General features: G+C 40.7%; 1 protein-coding gene across 3 annotated transcripts in view; it reads left to right on the top strand.

The window, feature by feature from the left end:
* SENP2 (SUMO specific peptidase 2) overlaps positions 1 to 13,707 on the top strand; it is a 32,013-nt gene that overhangs the window by 15,597 nt on the left and 2,709 nt on the right. For all 3 annotated transcript variants that reach the window (XM_049880952.1, XM_049880941.1, XM_049880962.1), the window contains 7 exons: positions 902 to 965; positions 2,529 to 2,705; positions 4,520 to 4,651; positions 5,983 to 6,186; positions 6,750 to 6,829; positions 9,173 to 9,257; positions 11,239 to 11,334. In XM_049880952.1, coding sequence (XP_049736909.1) covers positions 902 to 965; positions 2,529 to 2,705; positions 4,520 to 4,651; positions 5,983 to 6,186; positions 6,750 to 6,829; positions 9,173 to 9,257; positions 11,239 to 11,334 — 838 coding nt within the window. The remainder of the gene's footprint in view (positions 1 to 901; positions 966 to 2,528; positions 2,706 to 4,519; positions 4,652 to 5,982; positions 6,187 to 6,749; positions 6,830 to 9,172; positions 9,258 to 11,238; positions 11,335 to 13,707) is intronic.

Here is a 13,707-nt window from a genome sequence, read left to right as displayed (position 1 = left end):
TATTATATATACTTATATATATTTGGAAACCCTGGTGGCGTAGTGGTTAAGTGCTCTGGCTGCCAACTGAAAGGTCACCAGTTCAAATTTACCAGGCACTCCTTGGAAACTCTATGGGGCAGCTCTACTCTGTCCTGTAGGGTTGCTATGAGTTGGAATCAACTTCACGGCAACGGTTTTGCTCTGGTATATAAAAAAAATTTTTTTTTTTTTTATATATAAATACACATGTTTGTACATATACATTTATAAGTTGTATATATGAGTAGGTGTGTCTGAGGAACTGTGAACTTCACTCAGCTCTGGTGGCTGGTCAGGTCCATGGGTACATAAGATGCTGTGTGTCACATGCCCACCCAGGCCTGGGAGGGTATCCCTTCCTCCCTAGGCATCAGGGGTTGGGGGAAGCAGGTGCCTCCTAGACAGGAGTGTGGGTGGGGTGGGCATCTCAGTGGTCAGCATTCCTAGCATGGGAATAGTTGAGGCAGGTCTGCATGTTTTAGGGTTTTGGGTGGTAGTTTAGAGCAGGGATTGGTAAGCTAGGACATGTGGGCCAAGTCTTGTCTGCCTGCCTGTTTTTATGAATGAAGTTTTATTGGAACATAGTCTTGCCTTTTCATTTACATCCTGTCTTTGGCTGTTTTCACGTTACAGTGGCAGAGTTGAGAAGATTGTACAAAAATTGTAAGGCCCGCAAAGCCTAACACATTTACTCTCTGGTCCTTTTTAGAAAAAGTTTGCCAACCCTAGTTTAGAGGATTATGTATTCAAGGCAGTTTTGCCAAATTTAAGACAATTTTTGTTTAAAATTATTAAATCTTATTTCTAAAAACTAGTGTAACATGTACTAGGCTAAAATTATCCAGCAAAAGTTTATAATCTCAATTTGTTTTTTCCTCAGATGTTCAAAGGGAAGAATTTCTGAGACTGAGAAAACAGTCGGAATCAGAGTTGAAAATGAGGGTGTAAGTAGAAACCCTGGTTCCATTTTCTTCTGTACTCATCACCTAACTTAGGTTAAAACTTTGGTGCCCATGAAGGATGATACATATTACTCTGATTTCTAATTCTGTTGTTTTCTCTGAAAAGCAGCAGGCAATGAAGATATAAAACTTCCTGCCAGATTTTGATCTCCACGCACAAGCTACTTGGTTTATAAATTAAAGTTGGAGAGACCAAGTTGCCTCCATCCTACCCTCATCTCTGTTGTATGGCTTCTTTTGGAGATCGATGTATTATTTTAGCTATGGTCTCAAGTTAGTGGGAAAGATATGTTTAAGGCCTTTGTTTTCAGAGTCCAGGTTTCAGATTTACTTTAAAATATTAGCAGTCTTAGGCTTAACTGAATTTTACATTTTCTACGTAAGTATTGGAACAGGAAGTGTTCCAGTGATCTCCATAGTGATGCCAACATTTTTAATACTAGTGACAAAGTGTTTACTAAACACCCCATCCCCAAAGAAATACCGCTGAACTAAATGCAAACATGAAGTTTTAAGTTATTGAACATTTTGGATACATAGAAACACAAAAGTTTAGGGAAACTGCTTTGTGTGAGCATGAGTTTGGTCAAGTTCGTCTTCTCCCACTGGGCCTTTTCGTAAGAATTAGTCTTAGGCCAAGCCAAGGCTGTCCCTTCCCTGGTGTTCCCCATCACCAGTGGTTCAGAGTGGAGCCCTTTGTGTCTAAGTAACATTCATCATCTGTGGAACAGAAGCTGAGGGGCAGAGTGGAGGTATTTGTAAGCTGGCTAAGGAGCCTCCATCCGGCTCCCGTCCTTGCTGAACCCAAGGACTTTGCTGTCTGGGACTAGGGGGAGGGCAGTAGTTACTGGTTCCTGAGGAGCAATGTCCTGGGTAGTAAGGTGAGCAAGGAGGACTGGCCAGACTTGTTGAGACTAATGTGGTTCTAGTGCAAAACTCTATTTCTAAATAAATTTCTTAATTTGAAAATAGTTTGCACACTAATTGACTTAAATTCCATGTTAAGGATTACTTAGGATTCTGATAGGGAAGGGGTCTTCTCAGGGTTTCTGAGGTGCTGGCCGAATTCTGTTTGTTGACCAGAATGGTGGTTACACTTTATAGGTGTTCATTTTACAAAAATTAATTAAGTGGTTTATAAACATTTTGTGTATTTTCTGTAATACATATATATATTTTTTAATGAAACAGAGCAAGCATCTCAGTGGTTTATTCTGAGTGATAGAATTGTGGGTCGCATTTTTTGCTCTGTAAATGTTCTCAAAATGCCTTTTAATCATAGTACTTTTAATTGGGGTAGGAAAACTGAAGGTACTTTTCTTGCTACCCCCAGGGAAAGAGAGGGGTGCTCTTTTCCTAGGTTTGTAATTCAGCATCCTACAAGCCTTGCTTAGGCCTTGAGCTCCTTTTTGTCCCCCTTTGGGGAATTTGTTAATTCTCTTTTCTTTCAAGATAATGGCACTGTTTGGTATTACATGTGTAATTTACATTTATATGTGCAAGCATCAAACACGTCAATAGAATATAGAAACTTCTTTTGATCAGAGGAGGGGACATCAGCTGGAGCCTGACCTGTCTGAAGAAGTGTCAGCCCGACTCCGCCTGGGAAGTGGAAGCAATGGCTTATTCAGGAGGAAGATGTTGGTGCTTGAGACGAAAGAAAAGAACTGCTCAGGCAGAGAGAGAGACAGAAGGGCAGATGATCTCCTTGAACTTACAGAGGTATTGCCCCTTGTGTTGTTGCTCAGAGTAAGAGGCGTGCTTTTAAATAACCTCAGTCACTCTAGACTTGAATGAATGGTTTATTTTGAGAGCGCTCTCCAATCTGAAGTAACTAAAGGTAAATGTGTGAAAAAAAATCAGGTTCAAGGTCCGTTCACTCACTTTGGCTACCCTGATCATTAGTGATCCACGAAGGTGGCCTAAGGGATTGGATTAACGTTCTGCACATGTGGGTAGACGTAATTGCTGTGTACGTTGGGATATAATGGATTCTTTATAGATTTTTTTCCTAACCTTCAAATAGGCTGAGTTATGTATATGGGTTTGGTATTAGGAATGAGTTTGTTGCACTTTTTCTACGTGGTTATGGTTTACTAAAATGTCCTCTCATTGATACTGCTTTTGAAGATAGTAAAAACTTACAGGAAATGAAGGTAGTTAAAAATTCTCATTTTCAGTGTGTAATCCACACAGTGTGTAACCAAAGGGTTGGCAGTTCAGATCCGCCGGGCGCTCCTTGGAAACTCTATGGGGTAGTTCTACTCTGGCCTGCAGGGTCGCTGTGAGTTGGAATCGACTCGACGGCAGTGGGTAACCCGCATCTTGACCCTTTCTCCGTTGTTGCCTTAGTGGTGGCAGGCGGTCCGAGCTGGTGAATCTCTTAAGCACTTACTTTATTTGGGCATGCCGGTGCAGAGAGTGCCGTAAAATAGCAAAGCTGCGTGCACTGGGGGAAGCACTGTTAAGACAGTTGGGAGAAAATAATTTCTTTTGGATTTATAGATTGATTTTTGTAGCTTGAATGTACGTTTGTCTGCCTAAGTCTTATCAAACAAGGATGCAGGTGGCCGTAGGCTGCTGCCTGGTTTTCCAGGTTTCTGCCCGTTTGCTTATTCTCTTTATGTCTAAAAATTGATAGCATGACCTTTTAGACATCCTAATTTTATTGTTTCAGTGACCCTCAATGAGAGGGATTGAGACAGTGGCTGCAGCAATGGGCTTAAGCGTAACGATTGTGAAGATGGCGCAGGACTGGGCAGTGTTTCATTCTGTTGTATGTGGGGTTGCTATGACTCGGAACCGACTTGACGGCACCTAACAACAACAACAATTTTATTATTTTGGTGTTTTTAAATGGAAGCTGAGTTTAGGAGGTGGATAAGGATTTTAGTATTGTAAAAGGAGCAAAGGCTAGGAGTAGGAAGTTAGACACACCTGGGTTCAAATCTTGGTGCTTCCTTTTAATAATTGTATGACTTTGACCATAACCTGAATTCTCTGAGCTTCGGTTTTCTCTTCCATCAAATGGCAATGATAAACTTCTCCAAAAGTAAGGATTAACGGTGTGCTTAAAGCATCTAGCACCATGTTTGGCAGATACCAAAAACCAAACCCATTGCCCTCAAGTCGACTCTGACTCATAGCGACCCTATAGGACAGAGTAGAACTGCCCCATAGAGTTTCCAAGGGGTGCCTGGTGGATTCAAACTGCTGGCCTTTTGGTTAGCAGCTGTAGCACTTAACCACTGTGCCACCAGGGTTTCCCTTTGGCACACAGCTAGTGCTTAATAAGTGGTCGTGGATAATTGGGGCTATACTATAACTGTAAATATTATTACCAATTTATTGTTTCTAGAAGCTAATAATTTTTTTTTTTAATGACCAGTGATAAGATTGCGTAGTAATCTAAGTTTAAATATTTTCGTACTGCAATTTAATAGGTCTCTGATAGTGTATCTTTCTCAAGGGTCAGACTTTTAATATCTGGTAGTGGTTCTGTATTTAATTAGCAACTTCTGGACTTTCTAATTCAGGACATGGAAAAAGAAATCAGTCATGCCCTAGGCCACGGCTCACAGGATGAGATCCTTAGTAGTGCTTTCAAACTGCGAATTACTCGTGGTGACATCCAGACCTTGAAGAACTATCACTGGCTCAATGACGAAGTAAGTTGTCTGTTTTTTTCCCCCTTTGACTCTAATGATGTTTAACTGTTCACTGTAGTTCTGTCTACTTATAACGAGTTGGTAGAGCAACTTTTTGCTGTATTTAAAACAAAAACATCTTAAACCTAAAAAAAAAAAAGGTTAATTTTGATTGCTGCCTTTATCAATATTTCCTCTTCTGCATCTGTGCTTGGTGTCATCCACGCTTCATTTACTGGTCATCAATGACATTTCTGTAAACCTTGGCTGCATCTGATGAATGGAAGGGAGTAGCCAAGGGTACTTTATTTTCTATGACTTCTAGTAGGAACCGTTTCACTTTTTCAGTACTAAAAGGATGTGAACCTAGGCGCGTTTTTTTGGTCTTTGTGGGAATCATTGCCCTCTTATGTATGCCAGATCCTTCAGGACAGGCGTCCTTTTCTCGTGAGCGCTTCTCAGTGGTGTCATTGACTTTGGTCGTGCTGTGTTCACTATGCCTGCACGTGGTGCCACCTTTCCTGTCACCAAGAATGACAAGTATCTGTGATCCAGTGGCTCTTTGTTTTTTTTTCCACTTGGGCCATTCCTTAACTGCTCAGTTCCTGTATTTCCTCCGTTTGCCTTCCCTCCCCCCATGACCAAAACTAAAAACACCAAACCCATTGCTGTCAAGCTCCCATGTGTTACAGAGTAGAACAGCTGGAAAGGGTTTTTTTGGCTATAATCTTTATGGAAGCAGTTTGTTAGACCTTTCTTCTCTGGAGCTGCTGGGTGGGTTCAAACCGCCAACCTTTAAGTTAGCAACTGATCACAAACAACTCGCCCCATGCAGTTTTTAGCCCCCATGGAATATGTTTGTTATAGAAGATATAGAAAATACAGGAAAAGTGAAAAAGAAAAATAACATCGTTCCATAGTACCACCACTCAAAAATAACAAAATATCAATGTTTTGGTATATTTCCTTCCACTTAATTTTTTTTAATTGAGGCATAATTTGTGTATAGTAAAATTCACTTCCAGTTAATATTTACGTGTATTTTTTGTGTGCTAGATACAGGTCCGCGTACCTTTTCAGTATTTCACAGCCTTTTTCCTTGGGACCCCTCTCCTGGCTCTCTCAAACATTACTTGAATGCCTCAAAAGTATAATTTCTTTCCTTCTTAATTCCTCCCGTTTGCACTAATTGTTCATTCTTTTCTATCTTTGGCTATACCTTCTTATCCCCTTCTTCGGTCCCTTCCCTCCCCTCAACTTTTCACCCTTTTTTAGCCCAGTCTAGCTCAGAGGGATATTTAGTTGCAATAACTTACTTGCCATGTTCTGATTTTACTCTTGGTACTTTACAGGTCATTAATTTTTACATGAATCTTCTGGTGGAAAGAAATAAAAAGCAAGGCTATCCAGCACTCCACGCCTTTAGTACTTTCTTCTATCCTAAATTGAGGTCCGGGGGTTACCAGGCTGTGAAAAGGTGGACCAAAGGGGTAAATCTTTTTGAACAGGAACTTATTCTGGTGCCTATCCATCGGAAGGTGCACTGGAGTCTGGTGGTGAGTTCAGAGACTTCATTGGTGGAATTTGGGTCAAAAGTATTTTCTTAAATCATGAGGCTCCCCTTTTGTGTCAGTGACAGGCTGAAGGTGGATGTTAGAGGCCCCCTCACAGAGTCCCTTCTTAGTTCCTGGGTGGACAACTTAGGACATTGGAAGACATAACCCTGTACTTGAGGAGCTTTCACTCTTAACAGGAAAGGGTTTTAGTACAGGGAAGGATTATTTATTTAGTTTTGTTTACAAGATGACACAGGTTTATTGTAGGAAGGTAAACATATGAAGAAGAAAGCAAATAAACTCCTGTCACCCTGAGAAGACCATTAACGTTTTGGCGAATAAGTTTCCGGGTGTTTTTCTAGGGATGGAAAGATATAATTTTGTACAAATAAAACTATCATCTGTGATATTTTTGAAACTTTTTTTAAACTAAAAATTGTCTTAGAAGTCCATTTATGTTGGCATATATATTGATTTTTTTTTAAGATGTTTTTCTTTTTAGAAATGACATTTTTATTCCTGCTACAGTTAAGAGGTTTCTGGATGTTACTCTTCCATTATAGGTGATAGACCTAAGGAAAAAGTGTCTTAAATATCTGGATTCTATGGGACAAAAGGGCCACCGGATCTGTGAGATTCTCCTGTAAGTAAATGCTGATGAGCTTCGCTGTTGCCTCAGTATGCCCTTACTAGATAGTCTATCTTCTGTCTAACCCAAGGAAGCTCTAGTGGGATAGCAGTCGATTGTGTAGTTACAGCTGCCTTCCCATTCAGGACTTTACTTGAATCTTATTTTTTTGTCTAAAAATAACCTAATATCTGATCTCAGCTAAGAAGTCTCGTTTAGTACCGTCATTGAAAATCAGTTTGTCATTTGTTCGCATGTAAAACATTCCTGTCAGGATCCTGTGATTTGAATTAGATTTCTTTGGGATTGATACATTATTCCGAATGTTGTAAAGAACTGTTAGCTGGGGATTATTATACCTCTGAGTTCTGAAGCCCACTCGTCTCTGTGCTTTTCATGATAGTTGGGTTCATCTCATAGGTTCCAGGGGTAATTTTTGAATTAAATTGTATAGTTGGTGGGCAACTATTTCAAATAGTAGTTGCTAGAAACCTGCCTTTAAAGCATAGCCGGTTTTTGCTATGTGAAGGGGTGACATGAAGTTGACAGTGAGGAGGTGTATCAGCAAGGTGACTCCGTGTCGAACCCCTCTGCTCACTGAAAGCAAGTGCAGGTTCCTGCTTCTGACTTTAATAGGGATAATGTTCAATACATCTTACGATGAGAAGTTCTTATTACCAATAATTAGTTCAGTTCTCTCCTCTCTCTTTCTTTTTGCAATAGTGTTTTATGGAAAAGATCATTTCTATATATGTGTGTTTACTTGAAAAAAGTATAGAGGAGAAATTTTAAAAATTACAAGATACACCAGATTTTTTGTGAAGTGGTTATTTCCTTCTAGTGATTTCTATGTAAGAGAGTTGTGTATGCGATGTGTTCAGTTACGTATGTGAGTGATGTGGACACATGTATGCATCCTCACACACAGTAACGTTCTCATTGGAATCATATAGTCTAGTTTTGCTTGCGGCTGGTGGTAGGATACATAAAAAAGACACACATTTTTATTATACTCACAGGTTTTTGTATTTTTTTTCCTTTCTTTTTTTTTAAGTATGGAAGTTTAGCTTCTGTGGGTATCAGAGGCCCACTCCCTTTCCTGATATCCCTAGTCTGGTGGTTCTCAACCTTTTTTTCATGATCACCAAGTAGAAAAATTTAATTTCTCCCTAACGTGAGAAATTAAATGCTAAGAAATCAGATCTTCTTGGGTAGAGTTGAGCTATGGATCACCACCGACCATGGCAATATCTAAGATTTTTACCACTGAAGAACCAATTTTTATCCCCTTGCTGATGATATTGTCCCCACTGAGAGTGTATGCCCTATTTTAACACCAGCCAAGTTAGGAAGAGAACTGAGATGCCTGGGTTGTTAAAATGGTTAACCTGGAGATTTGGATAAAATTAATTACTCCTAATATTTCAGTGCACACCTCCTAAGAATAAGGAAATTCTATTAGGTAACTACAATGCCGTTATCACACTTAAGGAGATTAACGGTCAGTAGTATCCTGTAACAGTCCTGAGTGGTGGAAATGGTTAAGCACTCAGCTAATAACTAAAGGTTGATGGTTCAGATCCACCCAGGGATGCCTCAGAAGAATGGTCTGGAGATCTATTTCCAAAAAATCAGCCATTGAAATCTATGAAGCACAGTTCTACTCTGGCACACATAGGGTCACTGTGATTTGGAATTGACTCAATGGCAACTGGTTTTTTTTTTTTTCTTCCCAATATCATGTAAAAAACAGTCCATATTCCAATTTTCTCAGTTATTTCCCAGGTATCTTTTATAGCTTTCCCACCCCAGCTTCCCAATCTGGTAGCCATTCAGGGAGGGTTCACACATTGTTCTTATTTAATGCCTCTTTGGTCTCCTTCAATTCAGAACAGTCTTTGTACCTTTGTTTTTTTTCCTGGCAATGGCTTTTTTTTTTAACGTGTCCAGGCCAGTTGTCTTGTTTCACATCTGTGTTTAAGTGAGAAAAAGCAAGTTGCAAAATGAAATATGAAGAACAAACTCACTTTTTTACTGTTTGCATGGAGGTGGAGTAGAAAACTACACAGCAAGCCATTTAAATAGTAACTCATTCTGGACTAGTGCTTACAGGGGTCTTTTACTTTTTACATTATTTTGTGTGTTTTAATTTTTAAGAACAAGCATGTGCAATTTTTGTAACAGGAAAAAAAAAAAAAAACACAAATGTAAAGACCAGAAAAGCCATTACATTTAAGAAATACTCATGGAAATGGGTTTGGGAAAGGCCTGTCTGTGAAACATTCTAAAATCCTTTGTAGTCATCATGCTGTCTCCACAGGGATTCACGACTGTGTGCTTTCTTTGTTGTCTTTTCAGTCAGTATTTACAGGATGAAAGTAAGACCAAAAGAAATATTGACCTGAATCTTTTAGAATGGACCCACTACAGCATGAAGCCACACGTAAGTGAAGATCCTCTCTGTTTGAGATGCTTTGTTGTGTTTACCGTCGTGTCGCGCTGTTCAGACGGGCGGGCTTCCTTCCCCTCACTCAGCCTCAGGCATGCCTTCTTCTGAAGTGTACATCGTAGGGACGACCTGCTTCTAAATTCTTAGCAGTTCATTTAAGCAAGGTGGTTGCTTCTTAGCCTTTACCTTTCTCCAAATGTAAATGCTAACTCTCTGCACCTATCTCTTAGAATTGAAGCAAACGAACAAACCAGTAAACTGAAGCCAGTTACTTTTCTTAGTTGGTGCTAGTAAAAGTTTAAAGCTCTTGTTCAAAATTTCTGTCTGGGAATTTTGTTTACTTTGGTCGTTAAGGGTTCCGTGCCTCTGGGTCATTAAGAGTCCAGTGTGCTGTTTTGAACGTGCTTTGTACCTGGCCATGTTTGAATTTCAGTTTGGAAATGCATCCAGCTTTGAGTCCTGAAGTTGGCTACATGAATGCAGCTTTAGCCTGAAACTGTATAATGGCTCAGCTGTCGTTATCCAAAAGCATTTTTGTTTTGAAGTTGAATAATTAGAAGGTTAAGCTTTGAAATTTCCTGGGGAGAGCATGGGTGTAAGAAGAATCTGTTAGGATGAGTGCCGTGCTCTGCTACAGGAAATGGCATAATGGAGTCTCTGTGGTCCTGTCCCTCTGTGAGACGTGCTGGGCTCTGCCGTGTTTCTAATGGAGGAAAGTGTGAGGTACCTGCCATATGAATGGGTGGCGTGCACACCCTTTTTCACAGTAACCATCTGTATTTCTTTGAATAAAAATGGAGCTGTTTTCATCTAGTGTGTTTTCTAGCCTCCTCCATACTTTGTGTTGTGCTCCTTATGACTGCCACCCAGAGTGCGTAAAGGGCTGCCAGCCAGAGTGCATAAAGGGCTGCCAGCGTGAGTGCGTAAAGGGCTGCCAGCGTGAGTGTGTAAAGGGCTGCCAGCCCGAGTGTGTAAAGGGCTGTCTAAGATGAGTGCAGCACAGCAAGGGCTGGGGAACATGTGAGCCTACCTCATTTGGGTTTGGAACTCACAGCCTTTGGTTTATGTTGTTCCTAGCGCTATTTGCATCAAGTTCTGTTTTAGCCCTAGGACAGACCAGAGCAATCAAGATGAGATCCTAATTGGTTAAAGCTTATCAGGAGGCTTCTTTTTTTCCCCTGCTTGTAGCTTTGGGGGTCCAAAAAGATCCCCTGGCTAGGGAAGAGAAATTAAACTCTGCAGTATTGAAATAGTGTATTTCTTATTGAGCCACACTTAACCATTTTCAAAATTTATGAATGTGTCTGAAAAAGTTCTGACTAATATTTCTGTTCCTGGTAGTAAATCTTTCAGTTTGGTTTCTTTGTATTAGAGCTGAAAGGTGGAACTCTCACTTTGCTCTTCTCTTTTCTTCTGAAAAACATTTTCTGTGAGGTCACATACCCCATGTCATGGTTAGGGATTTTAGAGCACATAAGAGTGGTAGTGCAGTGGTTAAGAGCTACAGTGAACTGCAGCTGCTAACCAAAAGGTCGGCAGTTCAAATCTACCAGCTACTCCTTGGAAACCCTGTGGGACAGTTCTACCTTATCCTATAGGGTTGCTATGAGTCAGAAACGACTTGCTGGCAGTGGGTTTGGTCTTAGAGTAAGACTACTGTGTGTGTGTGTAATACCAGATCTAGCATTTACCTTTATAAACCAAAAAAAACCAAACCTGTTGCTGTCAAGTCGATTTCAACTCATAGCGACCCTATAGGACAGAGTAGAACTGCCCCATACGGTTTCCAAGGAGCGCCTGGTGGATTCGAACTGCCGACCTTTTGGTTAGCAGCCATAGCTCTCAACCACTGCGCCACCAGGGTTCCCGTTTACCTTTATAGTATTGTTTATTCACAGTGATATTTAGAAGTCAAAGGAGTTTGTACCTGATGGTGTTTTACCCCTTCCTCCCTTTTTTTTTTTTTTAATTTTAGGAGATTCCTCAGCAGCTGAATGGGAGTGATTGTGGAATGTTTACTTGTAAATATGCAGATTATATCTCTAGAGACAAACCTATCACATTTACTCAGGTGAGTGAAGACCCCTCCTCACGCACTAACTTGTTGCTGAATTAGATAGAACGCTCCGCCCGTGCCAGGTGCACACCGAGCTCAATGTTAGCTGGGTTACTGTTAGTATTGCAGCCAGAGCCCTGCTCTTCCCAGGGTCAGGCTTACTGTGGTCCCTGGTGCCCAGTGCAACAATTCACGGATCTTTGAACTCTAGTGGTCATGGGTTCCTGTGTGGTAGTTTTTATATCAGTGGTATTTTTTGGCCAAAGGAGGAAGCACATCAGAATATGGAACAGCAAGGAAAAAAAGTCAGGCATGAGAATTTAGCCCCAGGTCTAAGCTGTAACAATGAATACTGCTTTTCCTTTCTGTCCTGGTTACTGGTGGTTCTCCATGGCTCTGCATTTGAGCGGAAACTCAAATATGTTGAGAACTCTTCAACATTTATATTTTTAATAGTGAATCCTCAACCTTTTTACAACCAAGGACAACCCCTTTTTAAAAAAATTTCTGTTTAGCAGCCCACATGTTTTGTTAGATGCTGTCTCTCAGACAAACGATATTGAGTGGTAGGACTGGTAACCCCGTTCCTAGCTTTTGAGCAACGTGAATTAATACAATTCCAGTCTAAAATAAAGGCACCTCTTAACTGGTTATTTGTCTAAGCAGTTTTAGTATCAATAAATGTGCATTTTTTGACTAGATATTTTGAGCTTTTTAAAAACAATTTAAGAACCCATGTGTTAAGACTGTCATAGTGAAAGAACTACAAGTCTGTTTAAAATTGAAACCAAGAGTTTTATTATAGTGGGAGAACAGAAAGCATTTCATGAAATGGGAAACAGTGCTGGCAGAAATCCAACCAAGTGCTCCAGCTAGCTGCTGCGTTAAAAAAGAAATTTGCAGAGGTTTAAAAAGGCAAAAACCGCCAAGAGGGAGGGGGCAGCTGGAACACCTCTGACTGGTTACCATTTACAAAGTTTCAGGTGGCAAAGTCTTGGTTGACTACTCTTGGGAGAGTTGACCTTCTTTGCAAGGAAGGGGCTCCAGGTGATAGGACATGGCGGATCATGAATTTTCTGGAATTTTCAAAGTACAGTTATGCCTAAGTACTGAGTATTGAAAAAGAGGGTCAGAAAAACATTTCTTTAGGGGGGCCTGAGAGTATGGTTGGAATCCCTGGTGGCATAGCGGTTCAGAGCTACGGCTGCTAACCAAAAGGTCAGCAGTTCAGATCCAGCAGGCGCTCCTTGGAAACTACGGGCCAGTTCTCTGTCCTGTAGGGTCGCTATGAGTCAGAATCGACTTGATGGCAATGGGTTTGGTTTCGTTTTGGAAGGGTATGGCTGAGTCACTCAAGTCACTTGTTTAACACTCTGTCTGACACCTGTACAAAGCTGAATAATCTCTTCACATCGGCCGTTTCTAACCACAGAATTGCAATAAGCAGAGCAGGGTAGGCAAAACCGCATAGTTCAGTAGAACTGCTTGTATCTAAGTCAAAGGTACAGTGGAAATTTTACAGAGTGACGAAGTGTGTTATATGACAGAAGCCGTCTTTAAAAACACAAAATGGGACGAGAAGGGATTTGGCCTAGATCTTAGCCAGAAGTTTAGTTAAGAGCGTTAGCTTTTGGATACTCTTCCTCAGGCTTTGTAGACAGACACTCCCCCAGGTAGGAAATCACTAGTTTATAGTAAAGTGGTCTATCCAGCTGGGTATAATGATACTCCAGGAGTTCCTCAAGGAAGGGAGACTTCTGATTCATCGTAAAAAAGATTCGTTATGGGTAGTTTGGGAACTGTCTCGTGTGCTGCTGCTGCTTTGGAAGTTGGCGCGTGTAGTGAAGAGCAGTTAAATAGAACAGCGTGTTCAGCAGAACGTACCATTCTTTGATACTGCTGAACAGGAAGGGGTTGATTATTCTCCAAATCGAATGAAATGAGATTTTTCTAAAAGCATTTGTTCTTTTAATTTTTTATTGTGCTTCAGGTGAAAGTTTACAGAGCGAATCAGGTTCCCGTTTGATAGTTTGTACATAAGGTGTCCCATAACATTGATTTCATTCCCCCTCCCCCTCCATTTCCGCCCTGGGTTCCCCATTGCCTTTTGTCTGCATTTTCTGCCTCTTCCTGCCTTCTCATTTTGGCTTTTGGGCAAATGTTGTCCCTTTGATCTCATATACGTGATTGTTCTAAGGAACACGTTCCTCTCAGGTATTACTGTTCATTTTGTTTTATTTATCTTTTCTTAATTTTTATTGTGCTTTAAGTGAAAGTTTACAAATCAAATCAGTCTCTCCCACAAAAACTTATATACACCTTGCTACATACTTCTAGTTGCTCTCCCCCTAATGAGACAGTCTGCTCTCTCCCTCCACTCTCTTTGTG

This window comes from Elephas maximus, chromosome 1 (assembly GCF_024166365.1).
Source record: "Elephas maximus indicus isolate mEleMax1 chromosome 1, mEleMax1 primary haplotype, whole genome shotgun sequence".
Classification (NCBI taxonomy): domain Eukaryota; kingdom Metazoa; phylum Chordata; class Mammalia; order Proboscidea; family Elephantidae; genus Elephas; species Elephas maximus.
This window is presented reverse-complemented; position numbering and strand designations above follow the sequence as displayed.